At 41.3% G+C, this 24,651-nt stretch overlaps 2 protein-coding genes across 2 annotated transcripts; both read right to left on the bottom strand.

Moving 5' to 3' along the window:
* Positions 1–10,026: 10,026 nt before the first annotated feature.
* twist1a (twist family bHLH transcription factor 1a) lies at positions 10,027–11,694 on the bottom strand. The gene is made up of 2 exons (XM_069700132.1): positions 10,929–11,694; positions 10,027–10,483 (listed from the first exon to the last, which is right to left on the bottom strand). The coding sequence occupies exon 1, from the start codon at positions 11,508–11,510 to the stop codon at positions 10,962–10,964; it is 549 nt and encodes a 182-aa protein (XP_069556233.1). The 5' UTR covers positions 11,511–11,694; the 3' UTR covers positions 10,027–10,483; positions 10,929–10,961.
* A 2,202-nt stretch (positions 11,695–13,896) lies between these two features.
* LOC138621814 (fer3-like protein) lies at positions 13,897–14,370 on the bottom strand. Its single transcript, XM_069700146.1, has one exon. It carries the CDS (start codon positions 14,368–14,370, stop codon positions 13,897–13,899), a length of 474 nt encoding a protein of 157 aa, XP_069556247.1.
* Between the last annotated feature and the right edge of the window lie 10,281 nt (positions 14,371–24,651).

A 24,651-nucleotide genomic window follows, 5' to 3' on the forward strand; every position in this document is an offset into this window, starting at 1 on the left:
AAGAGGAGCAAAAAACAGACCAGTGATCCACAAAATTAAATAATTCAAAAGCTGTTATAGAATATAATATTTTATTTCTTACTGTAAAAATGTAATACTAAATGTCTTGCAGATAAACGCAGATTGAGAGGATTTGAAGAAGAGATCACTCACATATCCAATAAAAAGGTAAACAAGATGCTTCGACAAAGCACTTGAATCTGTGTATTAAGCCACATCTTGGCAAACGATGAGTGTTTGCACCATGATCATTCTGACTGACAGCAGTGACGGACACTTCTGGAGTCTGAGAGGTTTCAATAGAAATGTATGATAGTTTTTCCTGCCCTGAAAACTTGTCTGAATTTAATACATTTTAATCAACTTATTCCAAGTGCTATTGCAGTTTCTAAGATGAGCTACAGTAAGGCTTGTGGTTGAAGCTCCTTCTTTCTGTCTTACTTGCTAGAAAGCTCATGGCAAAAGAGGCTGTGTGCAGACCACCTGATCTAGCAGCGCATTAGGTGGTTTTCTGGAAGTACTCAATTTTAATGCTGTCATGGTAAATTATATCACTCTTTTCAAGGCGTTTGTTTTGTTTTTGCTGCAAAGAAACATTATTTACTTGTGTGCATTTGTTGGATGACCATATATCTAAGTGAGTCAAACAGCAACTCAAAATCTATTTGTCATTTAAAGCAATCTTTGACTTATTTCCACGTAAAACACACGTTTTTGTGTAGCTTTTCGTTTTCGTAAGTCAACAAGTGACCTGAGGCATGGCGTTCATGATGGTCTGTTCTGGAGGAAGAGGACCGGTGTGTCATAGTTCAGAGGTCAGGAGGTGGAATGTGACAGCCAATGGTAATTTAATGACTAAGGAAATGCATTATATAGCTCCATATCATTGTTGCTGGCTGCAAACCGAATATTTACAAAATGTCATCTTTTAAACTACAGGAAAACAGCCTCATACTTTCAGCCTAGTGACTTGCATTTTTGGGAAAAACATAAAGTGCAGAATCTTTAACCCTTGTGTTGTCCTTGGGTCAAAATGACCCACAGCTGTGTTCAACCAAGTTCTATTTTATTTTCATATTTGTTTGGGATCATTGGTGACAAGGAGGCTGTGAGGGTTTCTTTAAAGAATGATGACCAATGATCCCAAAAAATATAAAAATATAGAAATAAAATACAACTTGGTTGAACACAGCTGCGGGTCATTTTGACCTGAGGACAACAGGAGGGTTAACTGAGGTTAAATTAAAAAAAAAAAAAAAAAAAAAAAGCAGGACATAAAAACACTGCTTCAATCCTGCAGCATGGTTTTGACAAAATACTCATTTCCAACAATAACAAAAAAACTGTGTGTGTAGCCATATGTTGGCAAAAATCTTCTTGGAACAAACAGATTGACAGCGGAGAAGTGGAGTATGAGTAATCCGGTGAAATCATGCTGACCTCAGCCACTGTTTCTGTCTAGAGGGAAACTATAAAATGTTTACAGCCACCCAGGGTTAATGTTTGAGACTTACTTATCTTGTAAAAATAGATCAGAGTTACAAGTTTTGAACCTGACTTTGGTGACATGGGAAAGATGTATGTCATTATTTTAGCTTTTACTAAGTTGACACTAATGTGTACATCCTCAGCTGTATGGCTGTATGTGTTGCAATCCTGTGTAGTGTGCGGTGCCAGGGTGACACAAGGCAGATTAGGGGTGACACTGGCTAAATGTTTGCAGATGAGGGCTTCCAATATTTAATCACCACAGTAACAAGGGTCATCAGGGTGGGCCAGTGGGCCAACTAGCCCAGGGGTATTATGGGGTACGATGTTTATTTCAGAATCAGATGGTGGGTATGTGAATGTGTGTACGAGGTAGATTGTGAGTGCGTGTGCGAGCGTGTATGCCCTCAATTGTCCCTTGACCACACGCCTGAGGGGAAAGTGTGCTTGGTCACTGCTCTTCCAAACTTCCCTTAACTCAACCTTCTCCCCTCTGACCTCTGAATAATCCACACAGTCACAGTCTTGGCAGGATGAGGAGAGTAGACACTTCCTGATGCACAACAACTCTGTCATTCTTGTGCTACGTGCACCTTCCTGCGGTCCAATATTAGCCATGCATGTCACACATGCACATCATAAGTTGGATAGTTAAGGTAGGTAGGTAGGTAGGTATATACTTTATTAATCCCCGAGGGGAAATTTAACTGTCATTGTGGAAGTTATACTGCTCAGTGAATAACCTTTAGTCATTCTGGCTTTGTGCAACCTCATACAAGTCACATGCGACTTCAGCACAGATGGCAGACGCAAAAGTTACATCACAGTATTGCGCAGCAGTACCAATAATGTTGCATACTCACCAAACCGCATTCTAAAAGTGAGAGAACAAAAAACAAAACAAAAAGGAAGTAACCAGGTTACCAAAAAGTAGTTTAACTCTGAAGTAACTAAAGTTGCAATTGCAAATACCACGGCCAACCTGGGTTATATTAGGCTAAATAGCATTTCTTCTGCTGTCAATCAGCAGTCTCATATAGTTTTCAAAGCAACATAAAATAAGTTACCAATAATTAATTAGCACTTTTCAGCCCCAGTGGAACTTTACAAAGCATCTAATTTACCCATTTATACACACATTCGCACAACAGTGTGGATCTCAGGGGTTTCGCAAAGATATTTTACATGTAAACTGCAAGAGCCTGCAGTTAAACCACCAACCGTGATTAATAGAATACCTGTTTCCCCACCTGAGCCACTTACACCCTTTTTTTTTCTTGAGTCAACAGAAACAGTCCTCAAAACCAATGTAGCAGTGTTGAAATTAAAGAGAATTACTTTTTTAAAAGAAAGAAAAAAGAAAAAGCTTGCCAGCCTCAGTTTCATCGGTTAGGTCTGACTTTATTTTATAGTTAAAAGCAATTAAAAAAAATTTGTGTGTAAAGACTGACCTGTTTTGACTTTATTAATTCATAGAGCAAATAGCAATTTTAAAAATAGAAGAATCCTGTTTTGACTGGACATGCTTGCTCTAAGAAAAGGGGTGAGGTCACTAGCAAGATGTTTTACAGCGTTAATCGCCCACATCATGTGTTAAACTGGGTGTTTTCATCGTTTTTTTCATTCTATTCTCATAACACCAGCGCAAAATTGTTCTTTATCCCCTCTCCTCCAACCTTTTCACAGTTGGATTTGTACAGTAAAACAAAATAGCCACACAGAGATAAGGTAGATCTATGTTTCACTGTTCAAAAGAGTTCAAATAAACCTGCTCTACATCCATTTAGGAAATTCCACAAAAGTGTAGTGGGGATATGGCCAGGAATACCACAAGTCTTCAGGGAACACCACAGGAGAATGTTTCCCGGAATTTTGGGGCCTGTACAACCACAGCAGCAGCTCGTTTTAGGTCTGAATGTGGCTCACTTTTGAGATAACGCAGGTAGCAGAGCTTTTTGTCTCCCTGACTGTGTCTCTCTCGAGGACCTGCAATGAAAACAATAAATGGAGAAAAGAAGACAAGTGGGGGCAGTGGGGGAGTAGAGGAAAATATAGTAGACGAGAAAAAGTGCATTTTTCAAACTGTGAATAATTTGTATGCCATGACATGATGCTGCGCAGGACCACTTCCTGTGGCTCAAGTTTCAGTGTGTGTGAGTGTAAATGTGCTATGGGGGGAGGGTCAACTTCCTGCACCGACTCCTCTGATTTCTGGGGGCCTTAGATTTGTGGAAAACTTGGAAAGAATATGCACTAAAAGCAGGAATTCGTGAAAGATCAAAAAACCTTTGGCTCTGGAGATTTCTAAATGGGTGTATTGAGTAGCTACACTTGACTTTAACGAAATATAAATGCATATGAGGCATAATTTAAATAATAAAGATTAATAAAGCAATGACTGGGTCTTTAATGTCTCTTGACAATATAAGTTGCATTAAATCAGTATATAAGCCTCCTCACACACATATTTATGTGTGGAAAAGGATGTGGGTTTGTGTGTTAGCGCGTGCAGGTGCTGATTATATGTGTGGCCCCATGAAGTGTTGTATGTTCAGTTCTAAGCTAAAGAACCTTGTTCAGACATTATGTTTTCCCTCCCTTTAAATTCACATCAGGCCCACCCTTTAATAGCTGAGTAGATATCCCTGTGGTGCCGTTCCTCATAACCCCTGTTTATCTTAAAGCCAAGGAGCCAAGATTTACCTCGGTCAAGTTGTGTTATTGTGTAACCCACTTCCTCTCAGATGCGCAACCTGGCTGTTTGTTCAGCCCTTTGTTTTAGCTCAGTTTAGTCGCTATTGATGAATTTTTCCTGTATTTTCTCTCTCTTTGCTCCATGTGTGTGTCTGTGAGTGTGTCCAGCTTGAGGCCTGGCAGTATCGGTTCTGAGGTTTTTGTGGCTGCAGGTAGCGGACCTGTTCACTTAAACACTGTACCTCTAATATACTCCAGATGATTCAACTATTTATAACTCTCCCACACACATGTGCTAACACACACACACACTCACACACACACACACACACACACACACACACACACACACACACACACACACACACACACACACACACACACACACACACACACACACACACACACACACACACACACACACACACACACACACACACACACACACACACACTCTGTTGGCCTGTTGTAATCCTGGCGCCTTACTTTATATGCCATCATTTCTTGGGACAGGTTTGCTGGAAACACACATACAGACATACAAACACACACATGTCCTTCTTATACTAACTGTATGTACTTTTGGTCTCAAGACCTTTTGCCTCTCTTTTTAAAGAGGTGGTGTTATTTTACACTTTTCCTGTTAGTATGCCATACGTGTGTGTGTGTATGAGAGAGTTTGGAAGTTGGCACTAACCTTTACCAGGCAGCTGTGGGGAAGAGAATTATGGGGCATTTAGGCCAGTTTTACAGGACTAGAAAAAACATGCAAATGGTTCATATGACACCAAACGCCCGGCTTATAAAATTACACAACCAACATCTTCAGAGAGAGAAACGAAAGAGACACACAGACAAAAAAAACACCAGTCAGAAAAGTAAATATGAAGTTCTAATATTAAACATTTTGAAAAGTGAAAGAAAACAACACACACACTCTGATTCAGAGCACAATTGGCTAGAAAAATGCTGACCAGTGATAATCACTGCATCAGCAAGACTTTGTTTTCTTACAGTCGCTGCATCTTTCTCTTTGTCTCTGTATGGTTTTCTTCCTTTCTGAAAGTACACTTACACTCTTGAGAGTTGGACACACACTTGTAGTGAGGTGACACTGAGTAAATAGAGAGGCAATGATGAGTGTTTTTGTATTTGTGCGTGGAGGTAACAAAAAGAGAAGAAAGGGAGGGACTTTGAAAAGGAGGAGGAAATGAGAGGGAAAATATTAAACAGAGCGAGGAGGCAGATTATATGATAGATAAAAGGAGAGAATATGATGAAGAGGAGGGAAGAGAAGGGGGAGCGGGGATTGGGCTGGGAAAGAGAGGGGAAGAAAGAGGTGGAAAGACAGAAACAGACCACCTCAAAGTAATAAGAGAGTGACGGAGGAGATAGAAATAAAGAGGGTGGAGAAAGAAACAGAGACCACCCCACAGTGGAAACCAGAAGGAAGGCCACAGATATTAATGTCTATTTCTCTCCCAGCACAGCTCCTCTTCGACCAACACTAAGGCTGGAGTCGCTCTTACTGCCAAGCCATCCCTCACTCTGCCTCTATGTATGTGTGTGTGCGGACTCACTCATGACAGGGGCCCCCAAAACACTAGTAAACTGTGGCTGTGCTCTGCTTATTGCTTTCAACAGAGAAAAGCTCAAAAACTTTATGTAATCCATGATGATGCAACACTGCATGTGTTTTTGTGTGTTTGTGTGTGTATCAGATAAATCTGAGTTACTATGTGAGGAGTCAAAACAATGCTCTCTACTATTAACACAACAAGGAAACATACATTTCCCCACTGACAGCCACTCTCCCATCATTGTGAATGGACCTAAGTTGAGTCAAACAATGCCCTCTCTCTGTGGAAATAACACACAGCGTGTTGTGCGTGACCCGGGGCTTTTCCACACTGATTGTCCGTAGATCTATGCGTGATAAGAAGCCACAGTGATTTTATAAGGTAAACATGGCGAAACCCCTTTAACCTTAATCAACAGACCTCCAAAAGTTTCCCATTTTTAGCCAGAATTAAACATTCAGAAAGTTTAAATCCAATAAAGGAACTCTGTATAGGGTGCAGTAAATTAAGTTAGGAGAAAGAGCCTATGTGTTTGGATGAGCCGTGCTGGTCTTTGATAAAGCGCCCATGTTTATATTTGTAAAGCGGGGCCACTGTGATATTGTCTGGTATGTGGAGAGTTATAAGAGGCTTGTGTTTAACTCGATCTGCAAGATAAACAGCTGTGGGCTAGAGAGCTGAGAGGATTCATATAAGTTTGTTCCCTTCTTTCTGCCCCTTCTTTCTTGAATCCTCCTCTTCGTTTTCTCACTGCTTTATCAGTGTGCTCAGTTTTTTAACTCTGCCATAATCCTACACAATCTCTCTGCTCTCCTCCATGCATCTGACAAGTATTAGTGAACTGAGTGGACATTTTTGTGGAGGTGAATGTGGTGGCTCGTGGTCCAGCTGGGGGTCATTGCATTCTGGGGACAGGGTCAGTTTGAGAGGTCACAGGTCAAAACTGGTGGGTGCAGTTGGCACCGACCTCGGGGAATGCGTGAGTGAATGCTCATTGTTGTTGGAACAGTAACCCTGTCTCTATTGAGAATTAAAACAATTCTAAAAGGTTCACAACATTAATTCCTACCAATATTTACTACATGACAGTAGTACAACGCTTTATGCCAAAAAACTGTGGAGCTCACAACAGACAGATGTTTCTATTACTCCAAAATGACGTAGACATGAAGTTATCCAGACTTTTAATCCCTAGTATGAGTTGGATCCACCAATTTCCATCATGTAACCGAGTAGCATCTTTCCCTTTCAATACCCTGCCTCCCAAATGTCTGCTCCTTTCAAGCACACACGCCTCTTGTTTTTTACATAAAATGGATCCCAAGTCCAAAACCCCCATGATATTAGTGGGCTTATTTTTCAGACTTTGGAAATCTCCCCCCAGAGACATTATACAACAGCATTATGACAAATAACCTGAGTTTCATGTGAAAAAAATTGATGGAATATTGATTTAAAATGGCACATGAAGAGACAGTTTGACTGCAATAAAAGTGCGCCTCTTTCACAATAAATACACAATATATTGATGAAAGTGAGTGATTTTCAGACTCCTGTGTGTTTTCTGTGTGCACTCTGTGTTTCCAGACAGAAACACACCACTCTCAACCCCACAGCACCTTCTCATACAGATTTGTGGAAAATGAATTTCAAACATTTGATATTCAAATAGATAATATAAAAGAAAAGGTCAAAAACTACTCAAGGAAGGAGTAGAATAAAAAAATTAAAAAATCTCTGCAATGAATTTTAATATGCTCACAATAGCCTCTATGTAGCAAAAACAAATTAATACATGTGCTCTACTTGGGCCAGATCACTAATTTATTCTCATATTCTCATAATCCACACAGAGACAGAAAGGTTTGAGTGATATTGCGTTTCACTTCAGAAAAAGTCCTCCGATATGATTATCTTGATTTCAGCTGTATGAGTCAAAGGCAGCAGAGCACAACTAAAAAGAGACTCCAGTGCACACACATACATATACACCTACAAACACACACAATGACTGCTTCAGGTTGAGATGAAACACAGATAATTAGCTCTAATGGAAACCAGACTTGCAAATCAAGTCTCTCTCTCCCCCCTGTCTGTCTCAGCCCGACTTCCTCTCCCACCTCGTCTTTTTGTGTTGTTGAGGGTTAATGTAAACCAGGGCTTGTTACCCTGTAATAGGGGAACTTCAGAGAGAGAGATGGAAGTGAGGGAGACACAATGCTGAAAGAAGTCAAAAGATATAGGTAGAGCTCTGTTTGAGTGTTTAAACCCTCAAACAAACTACAACCTGGGCTTGTTTTGTATGTATAGCAGTCAGAAATCCATGTTTAGAGAGATTTATAGCTGGCTGTTGGCTGTCATTATTAATATACACACAGGCCTGCACATTTGGCTTTAAGATCATTTTAAGGACTGAAACAAGGAGATATAAATAGTGATTAATGGGTGGGGGAGAGCGTGTGTGTCAGTCATCAAAGAGTCTATAAATCATAGCACACTAAAAACTTGAGAGGCAGATGCCTTCACACTGATAACAAGCAGTCATCCCATTACTTTCGAACATCAAAGGGGGCAGGAGCTGAGTTGCAGGAGCCTTCTTCCCCCTCCATCTTTTCCCTCTCTCTCTCTCTGAGGAATGTATTTCCCTGTTTGGTAGGCGTGAGAAATCTCCCTCGGTGTGTGCATAACCTATATGTGTTTGTGTGTGTGTGTGTGTGTGTGTGTGTGTGTGTGTGTGTGTGTGTGTGTGTGTGTGTGTGTGTGTGTGTGTGTGTGTGTGTGTGTGTGTGTGTGTGTGTGTGTGTTGTGTTGAAGCCTCAGAGGTGACATTCCTTCATGTCAGAGCAACAGCCTCAAGTTTAAGATAACACGGCCACGGTGATCTAAGGGTGGGAATCGATTCCCCCTGGCGGCTGGCGAGGGCTTCAGGTCAGAGCTGATGGCTTTACCTTCCGCACGCAACCCGTGATGCAAAAACACAGTTATGCTCCCGCAATCATCCCTTAACAACCCCTATGGAGGGATGTGGAGCTCCCTAAAGTGAGTCTGTATTGACCCCAGTATCTTTATTTCTCTTCTTGTTCAGACTGATATAACTGTAGAACTCTTCTTATTGCTTAATCCTACTGCAACATTATGTGTGGCAGCCTTGAAACATTTATACAGGACTCTTGTATTTATTAGATAAAGCTTCAGACATGTAAGGGCAATTATATAGTTGTTTTTTCCAAATATAATCTAGTTTTACATCTATGGACATATGTTAGCCCAGATATTTCTTTGATATTTTCCATTTTTACACATTCTATAGGGCATTTATTTTCTGCAGGTTGTTATGAGATCATTGGGCCTCTAACTGAGATTGATTTCTACATTAAGTTTAATGTCCTTATTTAAGAAATCCTTCTTTTTTCATCACAATTTTATATCACACATATTGTTTGAGCAAAAAAAAGAATCCAAATCATTCATCTTCATTATGGGTCAGTTAATGTGTAGAAAACTATCCAATGAAAATTTTATTTTTTTAAACATTTTGAAAATTCAGTAAGAAAATGGTCACCAGAGTAACGGTGTTGTTATGCAACAGCTGTTTGAAAATTTAATTGAGTGAAACCAGTCAACTGACAGGTTGTTTCGTCATATGTTTTGCTGTGAGACTCTGTAAGACTAATTTTAATAATTCATGTTTTTTTTTTAATGTTTATAATCACTTCTTTTTCACCAGAACAGCTGGTGTATGTAACTACACAGCCCATGCAGTTTGCATTGTCACACATATCCACCCCTTTTATCTGTCAAAAGTCTTGTGTTATAGCTGCTGTAGCACCTGCAGGGGACGGGCATGCTGATCTGTGGCTCGGAGGACATCTGGGAATATCATGCATGCCTCCCAGAGATTCACCTTGTTCACAGACCACCAGCTAATTATGGGTTTCCCAGATCCCTGAGCTCAAGACATCACTACAGACTAAGCCACCGGTATGAGATGTTTTCTTTAGCCCCCTCCACTGTGGTTCAGTTAACTGGGGATTCACCAACAACCACTGAAAATAAACGCTCTGCACACGGCCAAAGTACTAAGACCATGAAAAATGAGTTTGTTTCAAGAAATTTCAGGTATTTATTACAACTCTTGTGCAGCAATGTCTACCCTCCTAACTATGGCTGATGGTCATGCATTTGACCAGTCCTGCTCGAGCTTGAATGAAAATCCAGACCATTAAAAGGATTGAAAGATACCTTCATTTTTTTTTTTTTATTATTCAAGACATTACCAAATATTTACAAAACTCCAAATGCTCAGATTCTCAATTCATTCAGCACTCTGTGATATCCCAAAAATAAATAACTTTTATTTGAGAGGGGGAAAGGAATTTCAAACCTGTGTAGAAAAATAAATATAAAATACTTCATTTTCTGTGAAACATTGTCACAGGGAATGTAGGATGAATTGTCATTTTTCTTTCGTTTTTCAAAACAAAGCAGTGCATCAGAGCTTGTTTTGTTTTTACAACATTCATAGTCGCAGTGGTCTTTCTTTCTTCATATCCGTCCAGTCTGTCCTAAGTGCTCCCTTGCAAACATTACAGTCCATGCAAAGAGAAATATGAAAAGGCTGCTTTCCTCTGAGGCCTGAAGCACAGCGGCTGAGCCTGGGCCTCAGCTGTGTTTCGCCTGTTTCAGTCTGTCTGATCCACTTGTTCTTCAGTCTGGGTAACCTGTGAAAAGAAATAATATTTTGGTTGAGAACATTTTTTTATCCAGCACACAGAATTAAATCAACTATTTCTTAATGCAGTTGGAGGATAAATGTGCAATCGTGACACCTGGTTGTGACGTGAGGTTGGCAATGTAAACATAAAGCTATGTTTTCAGGGGGGAAATACATTGTCTAGTCCCCTGTTGCATGACATAGAAATGTCATACTCTATATGGATATTTTTTTGCTGTTAAATAATGTATGTAAGAGTTTATGGGCACCAACACACCTCTTTCATGACAAAATTAAACAGGACTAATACCCACTGAAACATTAGTTACACTACTCTACCTCTAAGTCTACTACTTTGATATTTCATCTGGGGGCTGTGCTCAAAGTGCCCATGGGATCATTTTTGGCACTCCTCATGTCCCTGCAGGATGAAAAGTGAAAGGAGCTCATACCGTGCTGTCAGATCCACAGCAGGCCTGGCCCTGCTAATGGGACGTAGTAGACAAGGACCACGCGCCCCCCATCCTCCAGACCGAGAACGCGTAGCTCAGGCGCTCGTGCGCCACGTAGCTGCAGCTGGTTCCTCGCGCGTCCAGCTCGTCGCTCTGTAGAACTTGGCACAGAAAGTCGATGTACCGGGCCGCCAGCTTCAGCGTCTGGATCTTGCTGAGTTTGTCCGACGGGAGGGTGGGAATGATCTTACGTAACGACGTGAACGCCTCGTTCAGAGACTGCGTCCGTTGCCGCTCGCGGATGTTGGCCATCACGCGCTGTGTCTGCAGGTCATCGAAGGAGCGCGCGGGGCTGCTGCTGGCCTCACTGCCGCCGCTCCCAGCGCTGCCGCCTCCTCCGTCGCAGCTCTTTCTGCATTTCTTCTTCCCGGGGCTGGGACTCTCCAGGTCTCCCTCCTCTTCTTCGTCCGTGCTCCTCCGCGCTGTCCGCCTCTTCCTCGCGCCTCTCCGCGGAAGCTGACGGTCGGTCTCCTCCTCGCTATTGCCGGCGCTGTCCATTGGGGAGGAGTCGTCTTCCCGCATCGTCTTCTTTTTCTTTTCTTTTTTTTTTAGAAACTTTTCTGTGGTCTTTAGGACCGTTATAACCCCTGACCCAAATCCACTGAAGTGGTTACAACATCAACAAACGCGGCAGGTAACAAGGAGTGCAGCCTGCAGTCAGGCGGGGGCTGCTGTTACTGTAAATCTCGTGCGCCACGGAGAGTGAGAGGTGTCTGCCAGACGGGGACGAGCCGAGCTCTTATAAGAGGGGAACGAGCAGGAGGATTTTGGGGAGAGCTGTGATTGGGTGAGGAGGGATGTAACATAATACCGCAGGAGAAGGAGAGCTCTCGCTATAATATTAGGAATAGAGTTTAAGACATCGAGGCTTTTTTAAAAAAAAAAATTTTACACAAGATTGGAAGGATGTAACCAATAGAGGCGGGGTTAGGTAGCTTTGCGCAAACAAAACTGTCTCGCCACCCCACCTCAATATATTTCTGTCTCAAATGCACAGGTTTTTTTTTAAATTATTATTTCTTTTGGATTTATTACAAATTAAACAGAGTAAATGGAGTTCATCTTACTTAAAAAAAAAAAAAAAAATAGGCCTCATTTCATGTTCAGGCTTTTTTTTTGTGTGCTCACATTGTTAAGTGATGTAGGCTGTTGCAGTAGTTCTCGGTTATTATGTTGTTTTAGAATAAAAAAGTGGACTGTCGTTGGTTTTGTTTTGGTTCCTAAACTCGTATTTTGTGGTCCAAAGTCTGACCCACTGTTTGAGTCACTGTCTATAAAAAAAAAATAAAAAAATTATACGACCATATAGTCAAAAAGACATGTCACTTGTCTTTTCTTCTTTCCCAAACATAACAACAGAAGTTCCTCCACAAACCGGTTAGGCCTTAAGTCTCCGTGTTCAGGTTTAGACGCCTGAGATGGGGAGCAGTGGTAACGGTGAAAAACATCAGACCTACTGAAACACAGGAGGTTGTCGCAGCAGGAGGCCGCTGCTCGTATAAGCAGACCAAGGTGTTTATTTTTTGCCGTCAGCGGCCCCGCATTGAGGTATGCACTTAAATGGGTCTGACTCCCGCAGGGATATCGGCAGCGCGGCTCAGGTTTAAAAGATCGTCCGTCCCAGGGAGCTCTTAGGGCGGATCCGTGCTCACAGCGGGGTCGCTGAAGGCGGTGTACGCCTGGAACGCAATGCAAATACTGGAGGTGAAGAAGATGGACTTGAGGAGAGAGAAAGAGCAGCTCGCACACGCAGAGCTTAAACACGCACGCATGGCCACCCAGCTCTTTAGGCCCACAATATCACGAACCAGCAGAAATATCTCTACATGGAGCTGAAACTGGATCTGGCGACTTTTGGAGGTGGTCTGTGGTGTGAATTACCCACCGAGAGGCCTCCCCTCTGATGAGGGAGGATACAGAAATCGCCGCAAGCCCCTTTCAGGTCTCGGATCTCCCCGCATTAAATGGTTATCTCTGTCTTTCATCCTTCAGTCCGGGACAAGAAGAGCGCGTCGGTGGGTCTGTCACTCAGTTTATCTCTTCGCTCTATATCTTTTTACACCTCAGTGCCAAAGATAACCTCCAGCTTCGTGCAGCGATCTTTGGATTTGCGATTCAAATCTGCTCGATTTCAACGTCGTTTGTTGGATAAGGCCTTCAAGGGCCGATAACCCCTTCTCATTTTCTCCCATTTTCTGTTTCCGAAGCTGCCCTTCAGCACACCTGTTCAGTGCAGCAGGCCAGGTGAGGCGAGCGGCGGCGTAGCTCTCCAAGGTGCTTAAAACCACACAGCTTCAGTCTCGCATCCTCCGTTAAATTTTTAGCATTCGTTGTATTTTTTCTAATAAAGGTCTTATCGTAGTCTACAAAATCAAACATCTATGCCTTCAGAATAGTATTTCATGTATCATTTTTTTTTTACGAAACAAAAGCATGTATGCCTCAAATATGTAAACTGTGCATAATTGGACATTCAATTAGTTATTCTATAAATTCGATTAGTCAAAATTTAAGCTTATGTTGTTTTCTTTGTCATTAAATTGCAGAGAAAAGGGACACATTCATCAGCCTGTAAGTTTATTCTTAAGAAAAAAAAAAACAAGCCACATAATATTAAACGGAGGAGGGGCTCTTGGCTTGTATGTGCCAGGTCAAATAAATATAATAATATCTTGATATAAGTTTCTGAATAAAAATGTGTTTTTAAATCATTGCAAAAAAAATAATCTCTAGCTAGACTTTGCACCAAATATTTCTTAAGCTTTCTGTTTTGTTTGAGATTCACCGTTTGGATGAAGATTATAAATAATAAAAGTCAGTTTCTTCATTTATGTCTACGTCTCTGTTGAAATCAATGGCGGAGCCAGTCATTCTTCATGGAATAAAATGTATATTGAACTATTCTGTCTCAGGTGTTCTCCAGCAGGTCCGTCATGAAGGATATGTAGACCATGGCAAGGCGCAGCGTCTCGATACGTGACAGTCTCTTCTCGTAGGCGAAGGTTGGCACTTTTCTCCTCAGTTCATCAAAAGCCTCATTCAGGCTAAACATCCGTTTTCTTTCCCGCACATTGGCCGCCTGCCGCTGGACCACGGTTATTATCCTCCTCCGTTTGGACTGGGTATGACTGTGGTTGCCGCGGCTGCAGAACCTTGGCGAGCCTATCAGATGCTCGGAGCGGAGCTGCGCACTGAGCAAGCCGTCCTCCACGTCTCGGCTCCAGGGAGAGTCGTTTAGCCGCCGCTGGTTGCTCGGACTGGATGGAGTGTCATCCACCTGTTGTTTTGGTCCTAAAGGATACTTTTGCGGAAAGTCCATCAGGTTCATGTCACTGACAAAATTGATCAACGTGGAGTTCACTAAGCAGCCTTGCATCTCCATATTCAGTCCCCAACTGCAGCTTCACAGAGAATAAGCCACTTTTGTACGTCTGGTATCCAGTCAAGCGCAAAACCCGAGTCCAATCACAGCTTTCAGACCGGCTAAAGTTGTTCACAAGACACTGAGACCAAAGCAGTAAAGCATCCCAACAAGTGAATCAAGCCTTCTCCAAATCCGGTCAGTGCGCAACAGGGTGAGATCCTATTTGGCTCAAGTCCAAGAGTCTTTCCTGCCGTTTTAATAAGTCGCCTATATCGCCTCACAGCGCGACATCTCTCATGTCCCCTCTAGCTCTAAATTGAGTCAATTTCTGCTGGTATTCCTCCGTTGAGTGGGTTGTGAGAGGCTTAAAAAGGCCGAGAGGAAGCTGGAGGGCTCGGCCAACTGAAGACCCTTAATGAGCTTCTGAAGAACGGAGGCTCTTGACAGAGGGTCATACAGTCCTGTTTGCACTCTCCCCTCAGCTTCGCAGGCTAAATAATGACACTTTTATCACTTAAACCAGCCAGGAGAAGACCAAATAGAACATTCTCTAACAGTCACTACACACCACAAGCTTTTCTGTTGCAAATTAAAGCAAATAACTGTCCGTTCCCATGGCAGGCCTAGTGTCCACAGTGCAGGGACTGCTGAGAGAGCCAGCAGTGTAACTGCAGGCTTTAATCCTGAAGGGAGTTCCTGGTCATTATAATTAAAAAAAAATTGGCAAGTGGTTTTCACATCATGTTCAAGTTTCACATGTAACAGGTAATTTTGGGTAGAGGAAATTTGGCTGAGTCGGTAGTTGTTAGAATGACTTTTCATCACATTTTATTATGGCCTAATTGTGTATAAGCTCATGGATCATTGTGTCCAGGGAGGAGTTCATAGTGTTTGGAGGGCTTTTAGAGTCCAAACCTTTTTGAAATGTTTTTTTCTAGTAGTTGGGGTTATGTGTGTGTGTGTGTGTGTGTGTGTGTGTGTGTGTGTGTGTGTGTGTGTGTGTGTGTGTGTGTGTGTGTGTGTGTGTGTGTGTGTGTGTGTAGGGGTGGGGGGCACATGAGCATCACATTGAACAGCAGATTTCACTTCTTTTTACCCACAATTTTTTTTTTTTTTTTTTTTTTAAACCACCAAGAGCATAAAACACAGATCTGCCCATTGTGTTGTTTTAATTTGTTACAAGTGTAACAATACTTAAGAAATATGTCTGTTTAGACATATCAAAACAAGCCACGATAGAGGGATAGTGACAGGGATACATTTCCAGTTGCTTGTTGATTGTGCTCCTGGTTGAATGAACAGGCTTCCATAAGATCAAAATCAACAATATACGAAAATTGCCTTGTCGTTTGCTGTTCGAAATGTCTTATATAACACTGCGTGCTTATTCCAAATACACAAGTGCCTGAATGTATGGCTGTCTGTCTTGTACACTCACTTCAACCTTAGTGTATCTTCTCCATCTTCCTCTGCTGCTTCTTCATCCTCTCGCTCTCTGTTTTCCTGGCAGGCAGATAAACATGATGGGACATTCCGCCGGTTGTCGTGGAAACGCTGAGAAAGCACAGCTGGGCGGGAGAATATGAGGTAATCTCACCCTGGGGCTACTTAGTAAATATTGGTCTTAAATAAAGAGTAAAACCCCAAAAGAGGTGCGCGCACGCGCGCACGCACGCACACACATACAGGGGTTTATCCTAATTTAGTCTGAGTCAGGACAGACCTTCACACAGACATTCATAATGGCCCATTTCCTGCTCTGCTCTGTTATTATTGGTTAAATTGGTGAAATAAATGATAGTTTGTGGTGTGACTAAATGTTTATGGAAGTAAACAGTGGTGGTTTGACAGATACAAACTCCGTGTAAAACCGAATCCGGTTCAAAAGTCTTGAGGTTTGAAGTTTTGTGAAAATTTTGCTTCATTGTAGAATTTGAGTGAACCTACAGTGGATTGGCTCAAAATATCGACAGCCTAACACCATAAAATATTCTGCATTATGTTACAGAGCATAGCAGAAAGAGCATCTTCACACTGATTCCCAGCTGGATATTGGGCCAAAGAAACCACTTAGTACGACGGTAAATGTGAGTACAAAGCCTGGAAAAAACACACTTTGGTTCTTGTAGTTTGGGAAAAGAGAACTTCTGAGAAAACCACAGTGAAGATGGTGGCACTGGCTCACAGAACATCTGATGTGGTGCACTTAAACACAATCCAAAGGGCCATCAATCCGTTCATTATGTATACCTGTATTATCCTGTCCACTCGTATCAGGCGTGGCTGGAGCCAATTCCATACAGCTGACTTTGGGCGAGGGCGGGATGCACAGGTCGCCAGTCCATCAAAGAGCCAACATGGAAAGACATGCAACCACTCACATTCACACACACTGCAAATTTAGAATGATCAATTAACCTACAATGCATGTCTTTGGACTGTGGGAGGAAGTTAGAGAACCCAGAGAAAACCCATAAAGAACATTCAAAGTCCACACAGAGAAGCCCTAGCTAACCAGATGATTCGAACCCAGGACCCTCCTGCTGTGAGGCGACAGTGCTAACCGCAGCACTAACCTGTTTCATCAAATTATTCGTCCCAATTAAAGATGGATGGATAGATTTTCATTTTCACAACTGCATCCACTACCTTGGCATTTTAATTTTGTTGAGGTTATTAAACATTACAGTGATTCTCTCTATTCTTGGCACAATAGTTGTAAGTTAAAGAGAGTTTTTCAGGCCAAAAGGGGGGGGGGGCGGTTATATAACTTCCTGGGTATATCTAGCAGGGTGACAAGGTTATGCATTGTGATGATATCGGGTAAAGTTATAACATTTTTAATGTAACACTTTCAATAATGTCAAATGATTGAGTCTGAGAAAAAAAACACATATTTCTAATATGTTACAGTATTTTTACACTGAAGTAGCTGTCATTTATTAGTTTTTAAATATAGAAATCACCAGAGAACTCCATGTGTGCTGCTCCAGAGCAGCTAGAGCTGTTCTCACCATGTAAATCTGTCTTGCTACTCCTCCTCTGGCTCTGTCCTCAGTGTTGCTGTAAGAGCACGGCCAAATCTCGCCCACTACCACTGTAAATCTGAAACTCGACACTTCTCTCTCGTTCTGTTTCTTTCTTTCTCCCCTTGATGCTGTCTCCTCCTCAGGTTTTCCTTAGCTGAACCGTTTCCCTCCACATTTCCCTCGTTTTTATTGCTTGTTTTCTATACAGGTATTTAACATACAAGTACATATAGTACATGTATCTCACCATCGCTCTCTCTCCAACTTTTTCTCTCTTTTCTCAAATTAGGAAATTTTAGCTACACAGGTTGTTCTTGGATTTTTTTCCAGTAGACGGAAAGTTAATGTTGTTTTATTAATTACAGATACAGACCACATGGACCTTTTATGCATGGTAGAATAATTATACTTACATTGTGAACCAGTAACATATTTCTGTAATAACATACTTAACCACAGTCATGCCAATAAGGCAAATTTATATTTGAAAATTTGAGAGGGAGGAGTCAAAGGGAAACAGAGGGAGTAAGGAAGATGTGTTTAACTCCTGACCTATCTGCCTCCTTCATTGTGTCACTGTCCAGCTCACTCCTTTTCCCTTCTTCCTCCCTCCACATCCTGAAGCTGACTCATTGGTTCACTTGTCCCACCTTCTACTACATCTTGCCCTCTGATTGGCTGGACTCTTTAGCCACCAGCCAGTTGTGGGGTGTTTACACAGCTGGGTGGCCATGTGAAAGATAGGGCTCATGCCTTGGACAAACCCCAATACCACATCATATATCTTCTAAACCCCACTCCCCAATTCCTCCTCCTCTTCCTCCTAACCTACGCCTCCCATTCGCCAAACCGCTGCATGCCTTCAGCTCCTCCTCTCTGAGTAACCCTTCTTCTCCTCACTTTCAGTCTCACGACATGGCTCCGCTACCCACTCTCACCCATGTCAGCACCTTTCCTTGGTTCACCCCCGCCCCCCTTTTCAGTCTGAGTAACGTCTGTGTTTATTTTCTAAAAGAGGGTCATCTACTCTTTACTGGGTATTTTGAGGGTGCCATGTTTCATTTGTTTTAAGTCATATTCTCAACTCCAGGGTGTGCTAAGATGTCTGAGTTGTCTTGGAGACTGATGCCGCTAATGAGGACGATGAAGATAGGAGTGTCATGCACTGTGCCCAATAGGTTCGTCCTCACGTCACTGTATGCGAGCTTATTTGGGTTTGTTTGCGTGTAAATCAAAATCTGTTAAATCAGTGTTTTATTGTCTTTACACTGAGATTATTTATATAAATTAGGTCTGATCATTGTGTTACAAAGATTTGACATTTTATGCCTTCGCGTCAGCGACAGCTGGCTGGTGGACGGACACTCACAGGCCATCTCGGGCGTGTGAGTGTGATGTCTCAAGAGTTTTTGAGAAAATTTGCACAAATATTCACTTGGTCCTAAAAATGACCAGATTCGATTTTGGGGTTCAAAGGTCAGGTTCACACTGACTCAGATCTGTCCCATTCTTTTGAAGGCGATATCTTAACAACAATGAGGCTTTTTTTTTTTCTTTTCATTTTAAGCACAAACTTTCACTTGGTCGAAAGAATGATATGATTGGATTTTGGTGGTCAAAGGCCACTGTGACCTCACATCTGTCCTGTTATGGTGAACGCAATACCGAAGGAACGCCTTAAAATAATTTCTTCAAATTTTGCACAAAAGTTTACATGGACTTAAGGTTGAAATGAAAAGAATTTTAGTAGTTAAAGGTCAAAGGTTACTGTTACCTCATGCCTCTCTTGTTCTCATGAACACTATCTTGGGAACGCCTTGACGAAGTTCCTTCAAATTTGGCAAAAACATTTACTTGGACATAAAGATTGACTGATAAGATTTTGGTTGGTCAAAAGGTCAAGCTTTTTCTTCAGTAAGAATCAACTTCATTGGCCAAGCATGGACACACATTTCCTAAAAGTCTTCACTACATGTATGACATGTAATAACATAATTGGCCAGCAAATCTGAGCCTGATTCTGAAATATAGGCATCACCAAAGAGAAACGGCAACAATTCTCACACAAATACAATTTCTTTCTTTCTTGTATCATGTAATTGCTTAAATATGACAGAACACAATTCTGGAATTCTGTTGTATATTTAGACAATAAAAATTGCTGTATAGCACTTCCATTCTTTTTTTAAATGATTTGGAACCTTAGGCGTGGATGAAAATGATCCCACTCAAAGACTGTTTATGCTGAAGTGGCATTACAAAATTAGACTTTTTGATGCAAAAAGCCTTAAAAACAAAAGTTTTTAATCTCTGAAACAAATTCCCCTCTCTTACTGTTACTTTATGGTGCCTGCCACATTGTAAACTTCATAAACTTTTGTAAAAGTTTGGATCTGAATAACAACACCGTGGGGTGCTGATGGCCTTTAACATGTAAAGCAACATTTGGAGCTAGAGATAAAGTTTATGGTTCATGTAAAGGGGAAAGCTATACCCTCTTTTTGACCTGCCTCTTCACTAGTGTTGTATTTTGAATATGAAGAGAAGAACATTTATCAGGAGCGCTCAGTGTTGCCTTCAGTGAAAGCGACATGAATTTAGAAATACATAAAGAAAAAATTAAGGGATCTTTGCGTCTTTCTTTTTATGTTAATAATTTTTGGCTAAAGTTGCACTACGTAATTAAAATTAGTGTGCTTGCCAGAATGAGCAGATGGTTCACAGATCAGGGGAGTTTCTTTCATCTACGTGTCAATGATTTAAACAGTGCTTTTCCAGAAATCCGCTCTAATGTGCACATCATTGGCAGTATGGCCACCCACGTTTCACTTCTTTTCATTTCTCCCTTTCTCTTTCTGCCTTGCCTAAAGGTACCCTGAGCTGTGCCCTGCAGTCTGACAAGGTCATCATAAAAATATGATAATAAAATATTTAGTTGTGTCCTGGGTATTGTCCTGTAAAGTTACATGACTAAACATGAGATCACTTTTTCCAGACCCAGAAGTTTTTTTTCCCCCTCTTGGCTTATTTATTTTTCTGTGGTTTTGAGAGTTTGTGGCTGAAGGTCTGATGATATGCTGTGTGGGCTCCCCTCCTTACCGCTTCCTTCATAACTCCTCTACACTTTTCTGCTTTTCTCTGGATTTATATGCAAAAGGTATAGGGTGGGTTAAAAATAAAACATTTTACATTAGCTTGTTGTTCCACAGTAAATCATTGTGTTTGGCTAAACTATTACATTCATGTGTAGCTCATATTATTTGACCTCATTCTTTCAATATTTGCTGTATCTTCACAGATTATGTTACTATCATAATATCTGCATACAGCTAAGATTAAAACCAAGTTACCCTTCATTTATACCTTTTATCCTTTCCCTGTCATATTCCCCCATTGCTTTGGGTGTAGGAGTTACAGTTTGGTCTGAACACTGTCTAGACGCCTATGAGCCTCCCATTACCTCCTGATTATACTGAGCCCTATTAATCTCACTGGGCTGGCTGGCCAGGGCACACACAGACACACACAAATGGGCAGATACTAAAAAAAATAAAATATTTAAAGCAACATGAAAGGTCCAAAAACATTGCGTGCAAAGTGAGTGTAACAAATATAACCAAGCAAATGAGAAAACACACAATAAATGCTCCATAATGTGAAAATATATCCTGTGTATATATGATGTAAATATTTATATAATATAATCATTAAAATGTTAATCAGAAAAACATATACATAAACATATGTATACTGATGTGTCTGTGTGTAAAAGGTACACAGTAAATATATAGTGTATACACTAGGTGTACTAAATAAAAAAAAAAAACGGTTTATTCTAAAATAAAATATTCCACACTTGAATTAAAAGATAAAAGTTGAAATACTCTTAAATGATAGAGCAATGTGGTTTAAGAGATGTATTTTGTTTTTAGTGCCCATTTTCAAGCATCAGTGAAGAAAATATTTACTACTATAGAGGTCATAGTACTAAGAACAATTTTAAACTAAAGACATGGGCAAACAGTGCAAGTTACACATTTCTGGTAGAATAGACACCAGTAGAAAAGACAGTATTAGCTTCAGATATAAATAATTGTCATTGAAATTGTATAATGTTTACTTATGGGATGCCTCAAGGCTCTTTGTTAAGTCCCTCTTTTTTTATTATTCATTTTTGTTATTGTGTATTGAGATTTATTTAAAAAAAATGTTGTACATGTATTGGGGTCAAAACCGTTTACATTTATTTCATTTGCAGTTGATACTTAATTTGTCTGTTTTTGGTAAAACATTGGAAACCTTAATCTGAGTAAAGCCAAACCGATGATTTTTTGGCAAACCTGCCTGACAGAGAGCAATGAACACTTAAGATAAACATCTTTGGAATTGTGACGGTGAAATCGAATAAATACCATTCAAGTGAATATTCAGACATTGTATACAAGAGGATTAATAGCAGTCTCATATCTGAACTACATACTGTAAGAAGGTACCGCCAGCAGTGGGCTAGTTTAGTTTAGCATTAAGCCTGGAAACAAGTCCAAATCCATACAAGCAGAGAAGTGTAAAATCAACAAGTTGTGTGTTTCATGGAAGAGTGATGTGCTAGACTGTTTCTTGGCTGGGAGCAGTAACTTCCTAGAGTCTTGTTGTCACCATGAGCTTCAGCTTTAAAAGGTGCTGGTTGGAGGATTTTGTAACATTAGGAAAAATCCAGTCCGACTATTTATGCTACGCTACGATAATTGGCTGCTGGCTGATGTTGCTACACATGAGAATGGTTTTGGTATGCTCTCTAACTAAGAAAGCAAATGATTTCCAAAGAAGTTGACCTCTTGCTTCAACTTAAAACCGGATGTCATCACACAACACACACGCACAAACACACACGTAGAGGAAGAGGTCAGATAATCAAACCTTGTGATGATTACTTTTCTGATTTTCATACATTCACTGATGAGGTAAAGACACTCATACACAAGGATGTGAATGTGTGTATGTAGACCCAAACACAATTCCCTTGAGCAAATTGGTGTCACAGGAAACACCCGTCTGTCGTCGCCAGGGTTACTGAGGGCAGGACTGTGGGTGTCGGGTGCCGGGGAAACAAACTAACTATGGGAATGCTGCTCACCAACCGAATGTAATGTTTACTTTTGGGGTTAATAGTGTGTGTGCATGTGCGCTTGTGTTTGTGTGCAGACACTGAACCCTTGGGAAAGATTTTAATGCTTGATCCCATCTGACTCGGAGTGAGCACAAGCTATTTGCCTACCTGAGCGAGCATAAAAAAAAACCCAGAGATGCAGAGCAGAAATGCCAAAAATCTCCCAGAAATGCCTTTGAAAATGCCATAAAGAGATTTCATGGATGTCAGTAGGCCTGTGAGAGATGAGCTTTGATACAAGTCAGCCCTGCCTGAGCCCGTGTTGGGAGGATATATGGCCACAGTCGCACGGCTCTGACTGGTGGAACACTTAACGTTTTATGACCTGCTGCCATTTGGGGCTCTGGGATGGAGCAGAGTGCCGACCACATAACTAATTAGGCTTGGCCAACAGGCGTGCGTGAAGATGGGGATTTGAGGATTGTGGGTTGGGGATGTGGTGTGTCTGCATGAGTGAAAAAGAGAGAGAGCCAGCATGGGTTGTTGTTTTGTGTGGGTGTGCGTGTGCGCGTGTGCGTGCGTGTGTCCTGAACCTGGAGAATTGCGTCAGGGCGCCGTTTGTTCTCCATAAAGACTCAGCTGGTCCTTTCATGTAGGAGCCACCGGGCCTGGAAACTCTGACACCGGAGATAGACCCACAGCCAGCCTATACACGCACACGCGCACACACACCAGATACTACTCCTATCAAGGCAGACAGAGGCTCAACAAAAACAACACTCCCCCTATTGTCTCATCTCTCTGACCCTCCTTCTTCTTGCCATCGGAGGATCACGAAGATAAACGCCCGTGCATAGATATGCGAGTCCAGTTGCACGAGGGGAGTGGGGGGGCGGCGTGGTGTCAGAAGTGGAATGTGTGTGAACTGCACACCGCCTCCTATAAATCAGGGAGACAAGTAGGAGGAGGAGGCCAAGGCGGAGAGGGAAAGCAGGATAGGGGAAGAGGGGAGTGACAGGAGCAGTGACGAGATAAATACATGTCGACGGAGGGAGGGGGTACAGGTGAAAGAGAGGTGGGGTTGGAACGAGGCAAATGAAGGTGATAACACATAATGAGGTCAAGGGAGGACAAATTACAGTGAAGCATCACTTAAACCTTTCAGATGATTGTTTCTAAGTCTCGAAAATTATAAATGTTTTGTGTAGTTTGGCAGTTGAACTGTTGCACAATTTGAGGTCATTCATAGCATTTTGGGAACACTGGAGCAATTTGTGATGAATAAATGATTTCGAGAACACTTGATTATCAAAAAAAGTTTTAAATGGAGTTAATGTTCTTCTGGTGAAGCGTATATTTCTTAGTGGTAAGTGTTTAAATGGTCGAACCATTCAAAGTTTTTCTCATTAATGTCCTTTAACTGATGATTCATTAGCAATCAATAGGGCAATAAAAGTTAAAATGTTCAGCTTTTTTAAGGGGGTCTTATTAGAAAGTGGTACCATCAACAGCCATCGCTGGTTGGAATGGTTACAATCAGTTCTACCTAACAGCAAGTATATTCAAATGTTAATGCACCTTTTTTTTCTTTTTCACATTTTTGGTTTCCATTTTCGCACTAACTTGGTAGCAGTAATTAAAATGCTCTCTGAAGTTATCCTATCTGTGCATTCAAAAAAAGAAAAGAAAAGAAAAAAAAGAGATATATCGACAGATAGGTCAGCTCATGTTGATGACAGAAAAATACGATGAGGTGTGACAGATGAAGATGAGCAGAGTTAATTGCAGCTGCTTATCTCTACTCTTTAGGCAGCTTCTGATAAGCTCCCCAACATCTTAGCACCTAACAGCTAATTAGACTCCCCACTGGAAGGCAGGGGGATTTCTGAGCGTGTGCAGAGGTGGGGGGAAAGAAAACAGAGATCTTTAGGCTGTCTCTCTGCACTTAATCACTTGACACCCACCACCTCACACAAAAGAGCTTATGGTGGGAGAATTTTCTATGAAAAAAAACAAGTCTTTGTATTAATAATTATTACAGGGGTATATATTCCTCAATTAAAACAGTGTTGTAGATTTCCAAACTTGTCACGGTCATTTTAAATGATTGAGGATAAAAAGTTGTGACAACATTATCTAAATTAAAAAGCTCTCTAAGCGAGA

The sequence above is a fragment of the Brachyistius frenatus genome, unplaced genomic scaffold (genome assembly GCF_029030835.1).
Source record: "Brachyistius frenatus isolate BFR_SWC_R1_liver_20210118 unplaced genomic scaffold, ASM2903083v1 Contig_2, whole genome shotgun sequence".
NCBI classification, from domain to species: domain Eukaryota; kingdom Metazoa; phylum Chordata; class Actinopteri; family Embiotocidae; genus Brachyistius; species Brachyistius frenatus.